Below are 21,007 nucleotides of genomic sequence, written 5' to 3' on the forward strand. Positions count from 1 at the left end.
ACTCTGAAGCTACCCCTAAGCTCAAAGTTGTACAATGATTCGCGCTTGCGCATCATGTATGAGTGCCCAAAGACCAACAAGTGGACATCGTGGACGTGAGACAACTTATCTTACAGCAAGTCACGACATTTACTGGCCATGCCAGTATCAATTCTTGCGCAAGTACATTCGTGCTTGCGAGGTATGTCAACGGGTGAAGCCCCGCCGTGTACCTCTTTAACCTCTCCCACTTCGGCAGAATGTTGGCAGTCCGTATCTATGGACTTCGTTTTCGGATTTCCCGAAGACGAACAGCATCAGCGACGACATCAAGTCGTCCTGGTTTATATTCTACGGAGAAATTATACGCCGCGAAGAAGGAAAGACACCTCGCCATTCTTTGCGAGTGGTGTGGGCTATTTACGGCCGTGCATAATGACGCATGGTCCGCATATACGTTGTACAATCTATCTCCTAGGAGGTAGATCCTAAATTTAGCCAATGCATATTTCATGGCAAGGAGTTCCTTGTCATGCACTGGGTAATTGCGTTCAGCTGGTTGCAGCTGACGCGATTGGTAACAGACGACGCGCTCCGCGCCATCTGTATCGTATTGCATTAACGCACAGCCGATTGCGAAATCGCTGGCGTCACAGACCACATGGAATGGTCTGTCTTGATCTGCAATCGCCAAGATAGGCGATTGCATCAAGCTTTGCTTGATATCTTCAAAGGAACGCTGACAATCAGCGTGCCATAACCATTCTCCGTCTTTTTTGAAGAGACGAGAGAGATGATCTGCCTTCTCAACATAATTGCGGGAGTTCTTGTGCAAGTACGCCGCTAGCCCAAGGAACTTTCTAAGTCCCTTGACATCGACTGGAAATGGCCAGTCGGTAATTGCCTTGATCTTTTCGGGATCAGGGCGCACGCCGTGTTTACCGACGATGCACCCAAGAAGTGTTTTTTCGCTTGCAGCGAATATGCACTTCTCGAGATTTGCGTGCAACATGTGCTTTTGCATAAATGTAAAAATCTGACGAACGTGATTTTTATGAACTTCCACGTCCGCCTTTCTGTCAATTGTCTGACTATGGACGAAAAAATCGTCAAAATAACTCGGTGCGAATTTTTGCACCGGACTCAACGGATTCGTTACGCATCTGTTGAAAGTTGCAGGAGCGTTACTAAGCTCCTGTGGCATTAATAGCTTTTTCCAAAGCATCCCACTGGGAGTGCTCACTGCTGTGTACGGGATGTCTTGTTCACGCATAAGGATCTGATAAAATTCATCCATCAGATCCATAGACGGAAAGATGGTACTCTTAGACATACCATCTATGATTACGTCTTTTCTAGGTATCGGCGTTTGAGCCGGTACCGTTGCAGCATTCAGTTTATTAAATGCGTGCACTATCCGCCACCCTCCTGTCGCCTTCGGCACACAGAAGGTTGGAGAGCTATGTGGGGAGGTTGACCTCCTTTCATGGCCCGCTTTTACGCGACCGGTAAAGAATTTATCGATCGCAAGTACTTCTTCACGTGGCAGTGGCCACTGCTTCACTGACACAGTACTTCGAGCCCGGTTTGAGCTCGATCTAATGTCGAGTGCCTTAATCCATAGGCAACTCGCATGGAACTATCTAGGGAATACAAGGACTCGCTCGAGCAAAAAAAAAGTTTAGCTCTTGCTCATCACGCATTAGCACTAAGGTCAATGCGAAAGATACTAATGTTGATTTAATTTACATTGAGGTGGACAAACTCAGTAATAACAATAATGTTATTACTGACTTTAATAACGATGCTGAAAGACTTAACATCAAAAAGAAAATTATTAATGAGAACGATAATACTCTTAATAACGAATAGATTTAAATACCGCAGTGCGAGCCGGTCGCACTGAAAACAAAAAAAGAGATAGCAGGTAATTTTTTTTGGCTTGAGAAGCATGGGTCCGTCTTGTACAGGAGTCCATCGCTGATGCGGTGGACCAACAGAAACGGAAGACAACATACCATCAATTAATTCTAATAACCCAGTCGTACTGTCTACGGTTGACCTTCTGAAACATGTCGTGATGAAGGCAGTGATAAATTACTGCCCAGGTATATTGGGCCGTTTTGTGTTCTACATCGCTGCCTCGTGGTATGCGTGCGCGCATCCTACGTTTTATGTTGGGTATCTATGGGTACGAGGCTTCTTCCAATTCCGGGTTACACCGGAACGGTCGAGGGCATCGCCAAAGCCTGATGGTTTCGAGCCAAAGCCTTGTTGTCTCGGAACATAGTCTGATTCTCTTGAACCAGACGATCCACTCTTTCCTTCAAGGAAGAGATCTTCTGACGAGCTGTCACCAGCTCGTTTTGAAGGGACTGACATGTCCTCTTGTTCGCCATTTGTTCAGTCGCAACCTGCGCACAATTTTTCATATGGTCACGAAACACATTGTCGACAGTCACCGCTAACTCGCTGCGATGGGCTCGCTCGTGATCAAGATCCTCCTTTAGATAATAAGAGGAGTGGTCCAATCACGATGTTGATTCGGGCTCGTCAAATGAGTCGATCCCGATTCCCCCCCCTCCACATCCGTTGACAAATTCGAGTGATGAGAAGCATTTTCATGTTGAAAGCTTCTTGAACCGCCGTGAGGTAAAGGGGGTTCGAACGAGTCATCTCGTTCGTTGGCGAGGGTATCCACCCTCGCATGATAGTTAGGAACCTCGTTCCCAACTGATGTTGGACGGGTCTCGTCTTGCAGTACGATGAGAACATCCGCCTCGACAGAGAGTCCATCAAGAACGAACGTTTCCCGCGCTCGTAATAGTATTGAAGGTTCTCAATCCCTTGATGCATCTTGTTAGATGAGCGTCCTCAAATGAGAATCTTTAAGGGAATATTTCTTTGCTCTCTACCTCAAGCTTTGGGGTACATGCTTCTTTAGAGGCATGACCTGCCCCTTTAAAACAGCATTGACATGAGTCCCCCCACGAAAGGCAAGGAATTCCTGCCTGTCTAGACAAACGTTGTAGCTTATAGTGTGCACCGACTACGGTCCGTTTCTCGAACCGTTCACGGAGAGCATTTAGCTTGTCAGGCCTATGTTTTGCATATTGAGCACAAAGGCTGTCCAAGCTTGGAGCAAAGGTTTGCATCCTTCCCCCGCATAGAAGAGTACTACCGATGCCGATAAAGAATTCCGTCTCATTCTCACCAGTGAAGCCTGGCTGAGTCAAATAACGGAATGTGATATCGATCGTTGTCATACCAGACCAACGAATTAGGTTATTCTTCGAGGGGAAACTATGTCTATTTTCAGGAGCGAGCCGCAACGTTTTGCGATTCCTCTCTTGATGGCGCATGTTAACGTTAACTTGGCCCTTGAAGCAATCCCTAGAATCACTCCTTTCCTGGCGTATGCAAACTAGCACCACCAGTAACACTCTTCCCTACAGATCACTTAGTTTCTAGTGACGTATACTTAGTCACCAGAGTGATCATCGCCCACGAAGTCACCATCCGATGACTCCCCACCAAACTCGTCATCACCTCTTAGGTTGTCACATTAGAAACCAAAGGTTTAACGGACTCGTCCTTAGGTGATCCGGCGGCATTTACAGTAGCCACTGAGTCGGGCGGTGCCGGTGACTTGGTCCAGTCACCTACAATTGGTGTAGCAGGTGACTTGTCACCGTCACCTGCAATTATATTATCAGATGACATATCTCAGTCACCTTCAATTGGGGTAGGAGGTTACGTATTCCACACAGTCGACGCATTAGCGTCTACTTAAACATTTGCAATACTAACAGCTGCACTAATCCGTGCAGCTGCCAGCTTTGCGGCCTCACGGGCCACGCGCACAGACTTGTTTGTCGCCATGTTGATCTCGGTCAAAATCAATAAGGCAAATAATAACGGTATTTTGATTAAAATCAATAATGCAAAATTACACGGAAAGACATAATAGTATTTCCGGTCACCCTACATCAGTCGCAATAGTGACTGTTAGTTAAGGTGGGGTGATGAAATGGGGTGTCTCGTTTCATAGGTATTATTTCCTATAAGAGGAAATAAACAAAGAAATACGAAATTATATCTTCATTAATTTTAACTTAAATAGTACTCATATTACCAAATTTGGTAATTGATACAATAAAACATTAGGTCTATTGATCGGTTGATTTAAGTCTAAATCAGTCCAGTCAATCATTATAAGACAAGGATAGTGTGGATCGCAAGGACGCGACATCCTTAGTTAAATATTAATATAATACGTTCAGAAGTAGATAGATGATCGTTACTTAGGAAACTAAATACATTAATACAGCTTTACTATTCTCTATTGATAAGCCTTAGTCTAGACCTGTAAGCTAAAGACCCTAAGATCCATAGAAACCTTCCTCTGTAACTTTGTGTACGTGTAATTTCGAGGCATCTCACCTACATTGTAATCAGTGTAAGGTTAACTAGTACTGATCAGTACTATTGAAAGGTGCCCCGTTACACAAGTGGTGGGTCTAATTACTTCACTTGTGTGGGGCAACTTTCATTGCGAATAGGTGCGAATCCAGCGTGGGAAATGCGTCGTCTGTGTACGTGCTACATGTGATGCTCACTCACAGGCTTCACCACCGAGCTAAGAAGTTGTCATCACCACTTTTGTTGTTCTGTTAGGATCATGGCAGGGGTATGGCCATTTCCATATGTTTCGATCCAAACAAGGAGATTTTCTCTCTCTTGTCCTCATATGTCTCAACACTGACAACAAGAGGGCAAGCCTTAGGCTCCTGATCAGGTACAGGAATTTACCGAGTTGCATAAATGCTGCTAAGTGGTCCGATATAGAAAGATTCATGTTGCAGAAAGGCTTTAAGCCTTGCAACAAGAACCTTTGGGCCCTGAAAAGGATGTGATCTCTACGATCCAGCCCAAACAAATTTGTAAGGTTATCAAACGCTACGCGTTTCACCCCTAAAAGTTTGAGAAATGGATCTATGTCAGCAGACGCTCGGACTTATAAAGACTCAGGCGTAGATTGGCGAATCGGACTTAATTCATTAAGATTATACGAAAAACTAAACTTTAATTAAAATTTAAAATGTGGAACCTTACCTTAATTCCACCAGATCTCTATCTGGTGGCTACTACTCGTATTTCGTATCACCTACATAAAAATGGGATTGTTTTAGCCAATCAGAAGCCTTACTTATTGCGCTCCGCATATTTTTTTTCACGATAAAAAAACATCGTTTTGAATCGGGCTGGGTCAAGTTGATCTACTCTCCATATCCTTCTTTTTGACTTGTAAACAAGCGGGTCCTACGAATTATTATCAATCACAATACATTCTCTATATCACACTCAATTTCTACTTTCTTCCTTGTCAGGCTGTTCTACAATGCTTCCACCACACCACCCAATGCATCCTTTCCCAGCACAATGGCCCTGACGGATGCAGCTCGCGAATTCGCTCATGCAGAAGGATATGCTGTGTCTACCCTAAATTCCGACAAAAAGAAGATTATTTTGTAATGCGATCGACGTGGTACCTACCTGCAAAGGGCAGCAACATGACTTGAGTTGCCGCGAAACTCTGCGAGCCGATTGACTAATTGCCCGTTTCGTCTATCAGGGCGTCTACCAAGCGATAACAGCTTGCAACTGCGAACTTTTCATAGGGAACATAATCATGAACCTTCAGACAACATAAGTAGTCATCCGACTGCCTGACGCTTTCAATCAGAGCAAAATTTGTTAGTACAAAAACTTCTTAAGGCTGGGATTGCGCCGAAAGAAATTGTCACAACCCTACGCCAAATAGATCCCAGCACAAAAGCAATAGGAAGGACAATCTACAACGAGCGCCAGCGGTGCGAGCAGAAGAGCTTCGCAATCGTACACCACTGGACGCTCTATTTGACATTCTGCATCATGCAGAGTGGGTTTATAGGTGTGAAAGATGATTATCATCATCTTTTCACACCTATTCTATGCCAGCCAAAAATCTGTGGAACTCCTTTACAGACATCCATACGCTTTGGTGGCGGACTGCACCTAGATAGGTGCAGTCCACCACCAAAGCGTAAGGATATCTGTGATCGATTCATAATGCCGGATCCTCCATATCACTGGTGTCACAAGCTTCAACACTTCCTCCCAATTGCTATTGCTTTCATCAGGCATGAACGTGAAGCGGACTACCTTTGGGCTCTCGATCAACTGCCACAGACAATCACAACAGACCGAGAATTTGCCCTAAAGAATGCCCTGAAATAACATTTCCCACCTCAACCCATCTTCTATGCGTTTAACATATTTAAAAAAACGCTCTAGCAAATTGTCGTAAGTTTTTTGGACCTGGGGATGACTGGAATAAATTCGTGAAGAGTCGGACAGATGTAATCTATTCGAAATCAGAGGAAGTGTAAATCAATCTCATGATAAGCATGCACTCAACATATACTGCACTGCCTAACATGCTGGCCTATCCGGATACCACCTGTCTGACACATAAAAATTAATTTATTTACGCATACACCAGGAATTGCATGCATTTTGGCCACGTCACATCATCGAGAGCTGAAGGGCTTCATCATATGTTAAAGAGCTACATAAGTGTTCCGGAAAAAACTTGGGTGATGTACAAACTCGCGTAGCTCATGCTGCTTAAGCCCAGATTGAAAATCTTGGTGTTTAGCTGTCGTAGGAGCGAATGCAAGTCATGCACAAACACAGAAAATCCCTTTCTTTGCTGTAGTGCGCCGCATTTCAATATACGCACTAGGAAAATGCTTTGAGCTATGAGTTATCTGAAGATCCTACCAATGCCACCATAACCTGTTCAGTTGCGTGTAATTCAAGAATGGAATACCCTGTCAGCATCAAATAATCTGCTTTTCTAAGAAGTGGCCGCCCTCTCACTGTTAAGAGTTTCCACCATTAATGGCGCTTGGATGCAGCTGCGCCTGCAGCCATGCCTGAAGTGGGTAGACAAAATGTTGCCACCATATTAGAGGCTGTCAAAGAACGTTACAACATGGTGGAGTATCGCCATCAAGAAACCATTATGGGAACAGCTACGATAAATTGCAGTCTGGATGATATGGCTCCAAGAATTCTGTCCCTTAGCGTACTCGTGGTCGCTCAACTGGATCTAGACCGTCACAAAAAATAATAATGTGCATCAATCATCAAGGCAACGAGATCCATCTGAATTTGAGTTTGTTCAAGTAGCGGATTGCTCGAAACTTTGCATACAATCAGGTCAAAATGCACGCAGGTGCCCCATCGCTCAATCTCTGGCTCTTTTAAATAAGTCCTTTTATCCATCTGAATTTGAGATTGTATAAGCAGCAATTCGTTGAAGACTTTGCAGTATTTGCAGGAATAAGGGTCACAATGCACGCAGGTGCCCTTAACGCCGAATATCTGGCTCTTAAATAAGTATTTTTTATCCACTTCATCAACTTGCCATTCCACCCCAGCATTTGTTATTTCCACCCGTCATTATTTTTTCCACCCGTCATTATTTTTTCCACCCCTTATTTGTCTTTTTCCGCCCATATAAATAAATATGCGAAGCGTTATACATAATGCTTCTGATTGGCTAATCGGAATCAAGTTGGCAGCGACGGTATTTTTTTGCATGGGGTGGAAATAACGAAATGGTGGGGTGGAAATAACATTCCCCTTTATTTATTATCTAAGTTCTTAATAGCAAAAGGTGTGTTGTGAATTGTACACTTCAACCGAAGTATGCCCCATTACAATTTTATATTCCGTTGCATGGTTGCTACTCTGGCAAATTGCAGTGCACAATTTCGATTTGGCACAGCCATAAAAAATATGGTTTTCGGCACTTCATATGGTACGGATTCTTTATTCGATCAGGAGAATGATACTATGAATTCTGTAGGCTCTTATTTCCTCGATTTTTCGTTCCAAGTTGCTTAATTCTTCATGGAAGGTCCTGTCGCTGCGGATGCGCTCTTTGAGCAATAGTAATCAGGCAGCAAATAATAGGTGGGCGCGAGTGGGCTTTAATATATGCCCCGTCATGATTATTTAGTCCCCTTAAAAGTCTTGGCCCGCAAACGCTTGATTACTTACGCCATGAGCTATTTAGTGCTTGTACGTGCGCAAATAGCCCATGCTTTAGTAGGGTTGGCAATTGAGACCGTGAATGAGTCTAGCTAGTATCATGCATCTTTTTGTGAAGATGCTCAGACTTGGAAAATGATTTTTATGACACTATCGCGTTAGAAGCTCAGCTATTTAAAATGAGACTTGTCGAACGCAAATCGTGTATAAGATTTATAAAAAGCCTTCCCATCTGGGAGGTTACCGGCATGACTCTTCCGTCTCGTGGAACAAGACGAGTATATTTTCACCGACCTTTCGACGGGCGTGTACACGTCGATAGCGGCGAGTATGCTAACATCATACGTTTCAATTGAGAAATATTAAATAACAATACTCAGATTTGTGACTATTTTTGAATAACGACTACAGTATAACCTGTCTAAATTAATAATGTTGGGACGCCCTTTCCTGATAAATTTAAAAAGTTTAGAATTTTAGACAGGTGTAGTATCCCACAGATAAATTAATTATTTCGCTTTTTTGGAGGGATGTGGTTATAAAAGAAAGGCCTCTCCCACAATCCCCAAGAAGAACTCAGCAGCGCATCAACAATGCCTCTGGGAGGAGCACGCCACAATGACGGACGATGTCCGTGTGGCTCTCTGCAAACATTACACATAGAATCCCGCACTGATCTAGGCACAGCTTGTCAATTGACTTCAGGACAAATATCAGCTGGGGGTCAGCCAGGCGACGGTCTCCAGCACGCCGAAGAAGAAGGCAGACCATCTTCGACTTTCAGAAGACAGCAGTAATGTATTCACTGATGGAATCAGCTCTGCTGGCTTGGTTTAATGCCCATTCGGATCGTATCAGTCTTAGCGGAGACGTTGCCCGTGAACATGCAGAGCGGATTTTGGACCTTCTTTGTCCAGGACATGAACTATTTCAGCTTTCCAACGGATGGCTGGAATCCTATATAGCTCTGAATGGAATCCGCGCCTATCGCAGTTCGGAGAGAGCGGCGCGATGGACATGGTTGATGAGGAGGATGCGCTTTCTCCCTTATGCGAGGTCCTCAATTAGTATAAATGGAAGAATATCTACAACATGGGTGAGACTGGCTTGTTCTATCGGATGCAGGTAAGCACTCTGCGAAGGACACCAAATTTTGTTATCTGGTGGCTAATGCAACTCTTCTGTTTCAAGCTGACACTTCGCTTGCAACAGGGAGCTGAAGGGGTGAAAGCAAACAAGGAATAAATGTGACTGTCTACTGCAATGGTGATGGGTCCGACAGAGGCCCCTATGGATCATTGGCACTACGCCACTTCTCGCTGCTCCCGCCATGTCAATCTCCAGAACCTTGGCTATCAGTATCGCAGCAACAAGAAGGCCTAGATAACACAAATTATCATCTTGGAGTGACTGAGGGACTTCGATGGGAGAATGGCAAACCGCAAGGTGCTGCTGATCCTGGACAACTGCAGTGCACACGTCCTGCTTGCTGATCTGTCGCAGCGAATCGCAATTCGCAACACGACAATCTACTATATTTCGCCCAACATGACGTCGAAGCTTCAGCCGTGCGACCAGGGTATCCTACGCAACCTCAAAGCCTACTAGGCGCAGCTTCTCCCGTATGCTCCTTCAGGATCTCGACAATGGTGTCGTTGAGCCGGCAAAGATAAACATCTTTCATGCTATCTAGGTGTCAGTCTCAACTTGGTCTAACGATGTCCGCATTGAGACCATCCATAACTGTTACCGGCATTGCAACATCCGGTCAGAACCAGCTGATGCTGCACCAGTCCTAGAGGAGCAGTGCCTTGACAATGAAGTCATGGTGGAGATGGAACATCAGATTAGACGCTTCAGGTATCCTATCGTGATGAACATCCGCAACCTGCTAGACTATCCTACCGAGCGGATCACATCATACATTCCAGACGTGGATGAAATCATTGAGGACCACCTCCCGACTCAGCCTGAGGACGAGCAGGAATCGCTGTCGTAGATGCTCAGAAAGCACTCGAGTTGCTTGAGACAATCTGGCTGCAACAGGATGGCGGCGCGCTGGGTTTTCTCAAGTCCGTACAGCAGATGAAGGACAGCGTTGGAGCAATCCGCACAAACCAAATCGCTCAGCCTGACATACTGTAACGGGGCACTACGACTTGAACTGCTTCAGTACAAGTCCATTTCGCACTGCCTCAGTTGCAAGTGGTGCCCTACATTATTTCACGTACACTAGTACGTGCAGAGGAAGACTTCTCTTTAAGGCAACTAACTTAAAGAGGGTTAAATGAAAACTGTATTAATATAAGTAAGTATCTCTTCTATCTATCTTGTAAATGCAAACCTAATTATAATCTAATACTAAACATGCAATTGAATACTTATCTGATCTTATCTGTATCTCTCTTTTGTTTATCTCTACAGCTGATTAGTCTGCGAAATAGATAAAATGGTCTATACCTATTTATGGATAAGAATTTTGAACATAACTACATAGAGTAATATCCTCCAAATATTCTCTACGTTTTAGATAATATATTAATTAACAGCCTTTAAGTGTTAATTTCATGTAACGATACACCCCGTTACACATACGAGATTTCTTCAGACGTGTTTAGTGCTTTCAATTATTTTACAGTATCTGATTTTTTTCATCAAGAAAAATTATATGAATAATAAATTTAAAAAAAGGGACCTCAAATTGCATTTAATAATTAAATTACAAAGGTTTATTAATCATTAAATGTGCTCGATTAACGACGAAGTTAAATGAATAATTTAAGAATCTTATTAATTAACTCGGGATTTTCTTAAGACAGGCTCTTCTGTTCATTTCATTTTTCTACTTCAAATGAAAGGTAAATTTTGTCTGGCTCAATCAAATGTGAAACATTCTCAACATCTAGAGCTTCAAGCAAAAATTCTACAGCATATCAGATTTTGCTCGTCACATAAATTCTAGCTGGGTATGTGAGCCAGCTTCGTGAAAGACGCATCATTTTTTCCCTGTCAAAACAACTATTTCTCTGCTTACAATTATTGGGTAAACTATTCCTACGAGGAAACAGCCTCGACTGTAACCAGTATGTAACATAGTCGCATGTTGAAAGAGAATTAACGCAAGACAAAGTTGTCAACACGCAAACACACAGAAGACAATCGCGATAATGCACATATATTGGATTGTTCATGCTTGAACTTTATATGGCGCAATAGTCCCGAGTCCGTAGGCTTACAATTCGTGCGATTGTAAGCTCGTTGGCTGCAGTGCGTCCTATATGTCGCAGCTGAGCCATAACATAGCAGGCTATCCTGACAAATACAAACACAGTTTCCTGTAAGCATTTTTTATTAAATATAAACAGTCCCGATCGTTAGCGCGAATGACTATTTTTTTGGTCAAAGCTAAACTTTATCGCCTATATTACCAGGCTTTGGCTTCATAAAAGAGAAATCTACGGGGACGCGAGCTGGAGTAAGGGACCTCGAATAATCCAAGTGAAATATAATGATAATATCTATAGGTTATGTAGTTTTACGCTAGAGTTGCCATATCGTGCGTCTGTCGTAAAGCCGTCAGCTGGAATAAGAACGAATCTTAGCAAATGTTTCTATCAATATAGAATGCACTGCACACCCCTCCCGACTAAACCGACTGAATGGGCCGCCAATCGAGCTCAGAGAGCGACCAAGTTTCACGCCAAATACGCACAAATCACGCGATCGGATATTCCGCCGCTTGCCGTATGTATCAATTGGTCGAGACTGGCGCCGACAGCTGTTCTCGATGATTGCTTTTTCCAAGAACGTCGGTGCAGAACCAAGACATGTGTGTGCATGACACGGGCAACTCGCGAGTTTTTTACATCTGACTCTTATGCGGCTAAAGGCACAGTGCCGCACAAGCTCAAAATAACGACTCCTACAGTTTGCCTTGTCACGTGATCAACCTCGTTTTGAATTGATAGTGGCAAGTAAGTGGACTGCTATTGATTCCGGCAAGAGGGTTACGCAAGACTTTGGTGCAGGGAACAATAGAGCTGTTTTTATCGAACCTTCAGCGCAGATTCCAGGAAAGTTGCGCTGGCGTGACGCTTCGGGCTCCGGAGGCTGGACAATGCAGGTCCACCGACGGTGGCTCAGATTCGTGCTGGTGGTACTGCTCATGAATTCACAGGCCAATGCACAGATTTTTGCAGTGCAAAGTCGCGATGGGGATCCAGAAACGGTCTTGAATTTTAAAGAGGATCTCAATAATGGACGTGTTCCAACGTTGGCGACGCAACGACCAGAACGGCCATGGTTGCTTGACCAGAATGCATCGTCGGACTCGTCGGAACCAGCAGAGCCCTCGACACCGACGCCCGAGGTTTTAAAACCAACCGACGCACCAAGTACACGGGCGCCTTTGACAAGTGCTTCCCCGGGAGTGAATAATAAGGACGTAGATGCTACCGACAAACCTTTACCTGTTAACAAACCCGTCGATCCTGCAAAGCGCGACGCCAATCGAGACAAAGCGACTGGTGTGGTAAAGCCAAAGGACGAGACCACGGAGGTTACGTTTACAAGGTCCCCACTTCTTCAACAGACAGCGCCTGTGTCCGACGCCATCCCCACGGCTGACAGCAATGCTAATTTTGACAAGCCAACCTCCAGTCCTCCAACTGAAGTTGAAATCAAGCCAGAGGAGTCGAAACCCGTGCCAAATGCACCACCGAAATCAATTTCTTTAAAAGTGAGGAAACAAATCATCGATCCCGAGTCTGGATCGGACGACGATGCCAGTGTAGGCTCTAAAAGTGATTTAAACGAGACCCAACAGACTTTGAAACCTCCTACGAAGAAGGATGCCAGTACGATTCAAGAGACTCTCGAATCAAATACAGTCGATTTAAAGACAAGTAAAACAAGTGACAAGACTACGAAACAAGACAATTTATCCGACAATGGTACGGATTCAAAGCAAGAAGCAGATACGTCGCGATCATCTTCGTCGTCTGGATCGCCGTCGGCCGCGGCGTCCGTATTAGCTGATGCAGCATCGAATGCCACGAGTACTGCATCAAATACGTTAATGCTTGGTTTAATGATGGCAGGCGCGATTGCGCTTGTGTTACTGGTCGCCCTCTTTGTATACAAGAAAACCAATCAACTGGTCCAAGACGACGACCCTGGTCTTGAAAGAGGACGTCACGATCACACTCAAGGCGTGGCTCAAGCGTCAACAGTGGCGGCAAATTATCATCAGAATCACAACATGTCGCCAACAGGGTTTAGTGACGACAATTACCCGCCAAATCCTGGCAATAGCCAATTCGATCAGGAGCCTTACGATCACGATGGAGGTCGACTTACGTACAATGATCCAAACCTCGACATGTTGACACCACGAAGCCAAATCGCTTTAGCGCATTCTCAAATGTCCTTGCCACCAATGGCGCAAACAAATTCTTCACACGGTACGAGTCAGTATTCGCAATACTCGTCCCAGTCGTCGTCGTTTTATGGTCAAAGTATGTATAGCTCTGGTCACTCGGGGAATCACTTTCAATCAAAGTATGACAGTCGACATCGAGAGGATCTTGCTTCCGAGGACGAGAGCGATTTTGGGGGCGATTCGATTCAAGATCTGTCGAATGGATGGCATGGAATGGGTCAAAAAGGGTCGAAAAAGACGACAAAGCGACCGGATTTGTCTTTGGACGAGTCGTTTTTTGAACCCAAAGACTCGCGATCGACGTCAGCAAGTGATTATCACGGCCAAACGCGCTTTCAAGCGTCCGGCCAGACAGAATACCGCATGTCCACGGCAGATGAGAGCAGATATATGGGCGACGAGAGTTTTGCGGCCACGAATAGTAATTACGACCAGAGCCACTACAATGGCGACCCGAGTTTTCAAAGCAGCGGCTTTAGCGAGTTTGAGGCATCTGGTGCACCCCGCCGACGAGGGGATAGTAGCAATCATGACGCGTCTTCGTTTTATCGGACCAAAGATTCTCGATTTACGGACGCTTCATACTATTGAGCGACTTACGAGTCCTGACCAATTTTAATGTCCCTCAAAAGTTTGTCCATGGTTGTGTGTAAACCTACGGATGTCTGTCAAAATGGAATTCAAATTAATTTATACTTTTGGCGATTGTATTCCTGTAAATTTGTATTTAAATTGCGAATTTTTCATTGTTCGTGAAAAACAAATTAATATATAGATTGAAAGGTTTTCTTTAAAAAAAATAAAAACAACCGACTGATGTGATGTACACCAAGTGCGTCCGATCTCGTTCCGCAGTGGCAGAGACATCCTCGCCCCTTGGCAGACCTTGCAACTCTTCTTTGGCTCGTTGTTACGCCTCGTGGGGCGCGTTTAGTACGCAAGTGCCAATTCTTTGCAACGTATTGCAAGATTCAGTATCAAACCGCCGAATCTCTCGTGTTGCCACGAGTAGATTTAATACCGAGAACATCACGCTAGAAGACGCGCCATGGCGGACGCGCAGGATGTCCAGACGCTCAAGATGCAAGGCACGTGACATCGTGTGGCCATTTAAAGCACACTCTCTTCCTTTGTGACAATATCGTGTGGTTTGTAGTGGTACGGAAACACGAGAATGACCCGGATCGTCGACGTTCGACTCATTTGCGATTAGAACCGCCACGTACGTGGCCATGTTGCAGTCCTTTTTCGTGCCATGATGCGACTTTAGACACTAATACGCGTTGTAACACGTAGAATCCGATGTCCGATTAGCGAGTTCTTTCCAACGGGCCCGCACATCAGGCGTTCATCGCCTTCTTCGCTCCAATACTAGCAGTATCGGGAGCTATGTACCACCGACAAAGGAGAACGATAGTACTCCTACCGGCAATAATGCGTCTAGCAGCAACGCGATTGTTGAAAACGACAAGCTTTATGACTCGAAAGAAATGCCTTCCGTGCCTGAATCGGTCAAAATAGACGATCATCTCGCTACTGACCAAGTCGAAGACGATCCAGTGCCTTTGTATCTCGAACACACATGGACCCACGTGGTGCTTAAAATGACGGCGTTTACCGAAGAAGATACCGTCACAAGCTTTACGTTTGATGAGAAAGGAGGCGGTATTGGCCAAACTTGTGAGAATATTGCAAGTATACCTGCCGATACACTCCTTGCAGAGACCGACCACGCACGTGTGCTGTATAGTCACGGGCGTTTCTATTTAGTCAATGGCGACCAAGCAAATGGGGACACGTTTGTGCGGTTAAGTCCCGTGGAAACCCAAGCAAATGACGAAAATATGGGCGATCGTATGCAATGGCCTCTCGAGCCTCACGTGGCATTTCGAGTTGGAAAATCGGATTTTCTTGTTACATCGTTTCACGAAGAATTGCCAAGTCTTACGGTCTCGGCATTAAGTGGCAAATTAGCTGGCACGGAGTTTGTGATTACACAAGAAGGTGCAGGAATTGGTCGATCTGCGGAGAATCAAATCCATACAAGTGATGGGGAACTCTCTCGAAAACATGCTGCAATTTGGTTTGATGAATTGACGAATCAATTTTATTTGATTGATTTAAACTCGACGAATGGGACATTTATGAAACTCGTGGGAAGTTATCAAGAACCCTATCGACTGGAAATTGGCGACGATTTACTCGTGGCACAAACGTGTTTAACTGTCAATCGGTTTGACTTTGGAGCGCATGCCGACATGGGCGCTCGTAAACATATGGAAGACGCGCATACGATTATTCAAGACTTGTGTATTGAACCATTAAGTCGTTTGGGATTGCATCCCCAGTCATTCTTTGCTGTCTATGACGGCCATGGCGGTGACGAAGCATCTTCGTTTTTGAGTGACGTGCTCCACCATAGCCTCATTACCGCGTTTTTCATGCACACGAGTGAATTGAAACCTTTACTAACAATGACAATTGAGGAATTGCAATCAATCATCATGAAGCGCTTGACCAATGCGTTTGAACGTACGGATGAAGAATTTTTAAGGACCTCGGATCGTCCGCAAGCTGGAAGCACGGCCACGACAGTCTTTGTGGCGGGCAAGTATCTCTTTGTGGCCAACGTTGGAGACTCGCGCACTGTCTTGAGTCGCAATGGCACAGCTGAACGACTTTCAAATGATCATAAACCCAGTCGAACGGACGAAGCGCAGCGGATTCGAGAGACTGGCGGCTTTGTGATTCACGGACGTATTATGGGCGAATTGGCCGTCTCGCGTGCCTTTGGCGACGCCCCTTTCAAGTCGTTTGATCTCGTCGAGCCTTTGGTCGATGACATTGACACGAAAGCACGGAACGAGTACAATTCGCAGGAATTACCGGTGAATCCCAACGATATTTTAAAAGGTCCATTAGTGATTCCGACGCCAGAGTTTACCGTCACGGAATTAACAGACGAGTGCGAGTTTGTGATGCTCGCAAGTGACGGATTGTATGATGTGTTGAAAGATCAAGAAGCTGTGGATTTTGTTCGTCGAAAACTTGTCGAATTGAAAGATGTGCAACGGGCTGTTGAGGTGTGTGAGTGAGTGGATTGTGCTAGATGATGCTTGTGGTGGATTAATGGCGCGATTCTCTCTCGTTTTTCTTTGTGTAGGCGCTTATTGAGTATGCCATTTTTCATCAGCGGTCGACCGATAATGTGACATGTGTCGTTGTGATGTTTAAAGAGGCGAAAGAAATAGTGTGGCAAAGTTCCTCGTAAACATGAGTCTGAGCGCTAAAAAAGAGGACAAAACATCAATATATAGGATAGGACGGGACAATTACTACTATTGAACGAAAAATTGCCGTATGGGTTTAAAAAGAGTAAAACCACATTTTAGGAAGAGAATTTCTAAACTCACTTCATGCAGTTTTTAGTCAATTTAATTTCTGAATTACAGCGTATCACATTGCATTACATAGATCAACGCCAAACTCTCCGTGCACGATCACCAACTGCGGCGTTATCTGACGGCTTTCCATTGACTTTTTTGCGCGGTTTAGAAAAGTTGGAACCGTCCTAGAACGAAGTGCAAGTAAAGATTTTTTTAAATACAAGAATGCTGGTATCCCATCATGACCCAGACCGTCCCGAAAATTCAAGTAAGCGAAGCCATAAGTGCTTGAACTATCCTTTCCAAGTCACTTTAAAGCAAAGAGCTTGGAAGTTGGAGATAGATAATGGTGCTCAAAACCATGACCTTGTGCATCTTAGTGCATATTCTTCCGTACGCAGGCTTGGGAATACGGCAAGTCAGCAGGTGGTTCGCTTCACAATGCTGTTGTCCCTTCTAGAACAATTTAATAATTGTCTCTCGTTCATCATGGCCAACTAATGAACGTCTTTGAGCGTTACAGGCGTGTGGATGTCGTACGAGTGAGTGCGATGGCCTCACTTGTGGTTCGGTCGTTAGCATGACTGCACAAGACCTCAGTGTGAATACCCAGCACATTGTGGAGTTAGATCCCGACGGCTGTGCACGAGCAAATGCAACATCGAAGGTCCGCTATTGTGACGTGGACATAGTTATTGACGGAAGTGCACAAGCACAGGCAGCGTCGAAGTTCAACCACTCGAATAAGTTAAGAGGTACGAAACAAGGATGCTTTCTTGAAAAGCAACATCCAAGAGAATTTGGAACGCCCGTCTATAAGAGAGAGTGCGAAAGTCCTTGCTCGACTGGAGAGTCGATCGTGAAGGATATCGCTGTGGTAGCGCAACCACAGCTAGAGGATGTTGGGGAGGATATTCACCAAATAATTTCTGAGAGAAGAAGTCCCCGGAAACCTGTGGTCTAAGGTTCCCAGGTACCTTTGGAAATAAGTTCCAAAGAAGAAACTGAGACAATCAATGTCTTAGTAAACAATGGATCAAGTGTAGGCGCTTATACACTTGATCTATTAGCGCCTCCGAAGTTAACTTCGGAGATAACTCGATTGCCAACGCTATAATCGAAACGGTTTTTGCTGATCTGCGTAGTAGTAAAGTCAAGCAGATCTGCCTACTTGTCACAGATGACGACAACGTGGCCAATATTCGGTCGGCAATCGTATTTCTTGAGAACGAACGGATTCTCAATAGCTCATCGATAAACGAAAGTGTCCTGAATGAGAAGATTCGGATTATACGTTTTACGTCCCGATCCTGGGAGTCTTTGAAAACAACCCATATGCATAAAGATTTAGTTGAATTTTAGGATGTCTTCCCTGAATCAGTACCGTGCGAGTTGCCTAACGACAAAGGCACTCGACACGAAATCGACCTTATCCCAGGTTCGAAATACTGTGGTATGAATCAATTGCCGTTGCGTCGTGAACAAGTAATAGCGATCGACAAATTCTTTGCCGAATGCTTAGCAGCGGGCCATGTGAGGGAATCAACTTTCCCACATAGCTCTACAACCTTCTGTGTGCGCAATGCAACAGGAGGTTGGCGGATAGTGCATGCATTCAATAAACTGAATACTGCAACTGTACCGGCTCAAACGCCGATACCACGAAAATATGTAATCATTGATGGCATGTCAAAGAGTACTATCTTTTCGTCAATGAATCTGCTGGATGGATTCTATCAGATCCTTGTGCGTGAACAAGATATTCCGCTCACAGCAGTAATCACCCCCAAGTAGTATGCTATGGGAGTGGCTAGTCATGCCACAGGGGTTTAGTAATGCCCCTGCGACATTTGACAAACGTGTAACCAATCTATTGAGATCGGGGCGGGATTTTGTACCGAGCTATTATGATGACGACTTCGTTCATAGCAGACCCATGAACGGAACGCCGGATGTTGAAGTTCATCGTATCCACGTCCGAAAGGTTCTTACCCTTATGCGTAAGCACAAGTTGCATGCAGAAATGTATATTCGCTGCAAGCGAAATACCTCTTCTTGGGTGCATCGTGGGTAAACACGGTGAATGCCGCGATTCAGAAAAAGATCAAGGCGATCACCGACTGGCTTGTACCAGTCGATGTAAGGGACTAAAACAGTTCCTCGTTTAGCGGCATTTTTGCACAAGTACTCACGTACTTGTGCTAAAATGACAGTATATCTTTCTTCTTTGTTGAAGAAAAAACGTAAAGTTGTCATGGAACCCTGATTGTCAGCTTTCCTTCGATGATATTAAGAAAAGCTGGATGCAATCGCCAATCCTGGCGATTGCAGACCGAGATCGACCTTTTCATGTCGTCCCTGACGCCAGCGATTTTGCATTCGGCTGTGCGTTAACGCAATATGTCACAGACGGCGCAGAGCGCGTCGTCTATTTTCAATCGCGTCAATTTCAACCAGCGAACGCAACTATTTAGTGTATGATAAGGAACTCCTTGCCATGAAATACGCACTGGCTAAGTTAGGGTCTACCTCTTGGAAGATAGACCGTTCATTGAATATACGGACCATGCGTCTTTACGCACGGCCATAAGCAGTCCACACCTCTCGCATAGAATGGCGAGATGGTTGTCTTCCTTTGCGGAGTATAACTTCTCCGTGGAGTATAAATCAAGACGACTAAGCGTTGTCGCTGATGCCCTTTCGCGCCGGCCCTATTTTGAGCTGGCTGCGCAACAGTGACCATAAGATCACTGTTGCAATAATAAGTGTTCCGATGTCAACATTAAATGACGACGTTAGAAGAGCTTAACATGAAGATAAGGCTCTTACAGGGTTGATGGATTACCTAAGAGATCCATCCCAACAATCCTTAGAAGGGTTGTCGAAGTTGTATCGATCCTCAACAGATAGATATACAACGCGCAACGGTTAATTGTATTGTTCAGCCATTGCTGGCGACACACCTCGTGTCATCATCCCTACCCATAATGATCTGCGATTACGCATCATGTATGAGTACCACGATGCACCAAAAAGTGGTCATCGTGGACGGGAGAAGACATTTCTCACGATAAGTTCCGACTTCTACTGGCCACGCCAGTATGTGTTCGTCCACAAGCACATACGTGCTTGAGAAGTTTGTCAACAAGAAACCCCAGTGCTTCATCCCGTGCCCAGTGCTTCATCCCGTGCTCCGTTACATCCTCTGCCTTTTCCGGCAGAGTGCTGGCAGTCCGTATCTATGAACTTCGTCCTCGGATTCTTTGAAGTCACCCATAAGAATAATGGTATTCTTGTTTTTGCTGAGCGTTTAAGCAAGATGGTACATCTTGCTGCCGTCCCGGAGTCGATCACAGCCAAAAGCTGTGCTCGTGGCTTTATTAAAACGATCTTTTACTTGATGGGTTACATTTTGAACTGGTCTCAGATCGAGACCCTCGATCCACGGCGGGATGAGCTCAAGCTTAAAATCTCCGTGCAAAATTTTCATTGCGAATTGTAGCATGAGAATTTCCAGATTCAGCATGAGAATCTGCAGTCGTGAACAAGTCACTACCATCCTCAATACCACTTTCTAATTAACACCCTGCGGCTGAGTTAGTGAGCATTACTGGTTTAAGCTATGCTCTATTATTGATTTTAGTACTACCGCAGCCGCAAACCTGTATAACTAGCCATTGAAGGAGATGGTAACAAAAATACGTTAAGAATGCAAAGGTAAAGGTGAAGTCGTAACAAGGTTTCCGTAGATGAACCTGCGGAAGGATCATTACCACACCTAAAAAACTTCCACGTGAACTGTGGCAAAACTTAGTTGGGAACAAATTAGGCGGCGACTGCAGACTTTATTGTTAGCGGTTGCTGCTAAATGCGTCCCATCATGGCGATCGTTTCGACCTCGGTTGGAATTAGTAGCTAACAGTGTTCAAATCACTTGGATCACATTTAAAAATGTCAACTTCTGATCATCCTGAAACAGATGGTCAGACGGACCGTGCAAACCGTATTCTCTAAGAGATACGTCTCGGACACGTCCACTCTTTTGACAGCTGGAGCGAGTTCTTGCCGATGTAGAATTTGCCATCAACAATTCAGCGCA

The 21,007-nt window shown here is 44.8% G+C and overlaps 2 protein-coding genes across 2 annotated transcripts; both read left to right on the forward strand.

The window, feature by feature from the left end:
* Window positions 1-12,199: 12,199 nt before the first annotated feature.
* Window positions 12,200-14,113, forward strand: CCR75_008267 (uncharacterized protein; the record flags this gene model as incomplete). The annotated part of the gene is made up of 1 exon (XM_067966321.1): window positions 12,200-14,113. One exon carries the CDS (start codon window positions 12,200-12,202, stop codon window positions 14,111-14,113), a length of 1,914 nt encoding a protein of 637 aa, XP_067818838.1.
* A 230-nt stretch (window positions 14,114-14,343) lies between these two features.
* Window positions 14,344-16,974, forward strand: CCR75_008268 (uncharacterized protein; the record flags this gene model as incomplete). Its single annotated transcript, XM_067966322.1, has 4 exons — window positions 14,344-14,614; window positions 14,679-14,744; window positions 14,819-16,605; window positions 16,686-16,974. The coding sequence occupies 4 exons, from the start codon at window positions 14,344-14,346 to the stop codon at window positions 16,791-16,793; spliced, it is 2,232 nt and encodes a 743-aa protein (XP_067818840.1). The 3' UTR covers window positions 16,794-16,974.
* Window positions 16,975-21,007: the final 4,033 nt, after the last annotated feature.

This window comes from Bremia lactucae, linkage group LG8 (genome assembly GCF_004359215.1).
Source record: "Bremia lactucae strain SF5 linkage group LG8, whole genome shotgun sequence".
Classification (NCBI taxonomy): domain Eukaryota; phylum Oomycota; class Peronosporomycetes; order Peronosporales; family Peronosporaceae; genus Bremia; species Bremia lactucae.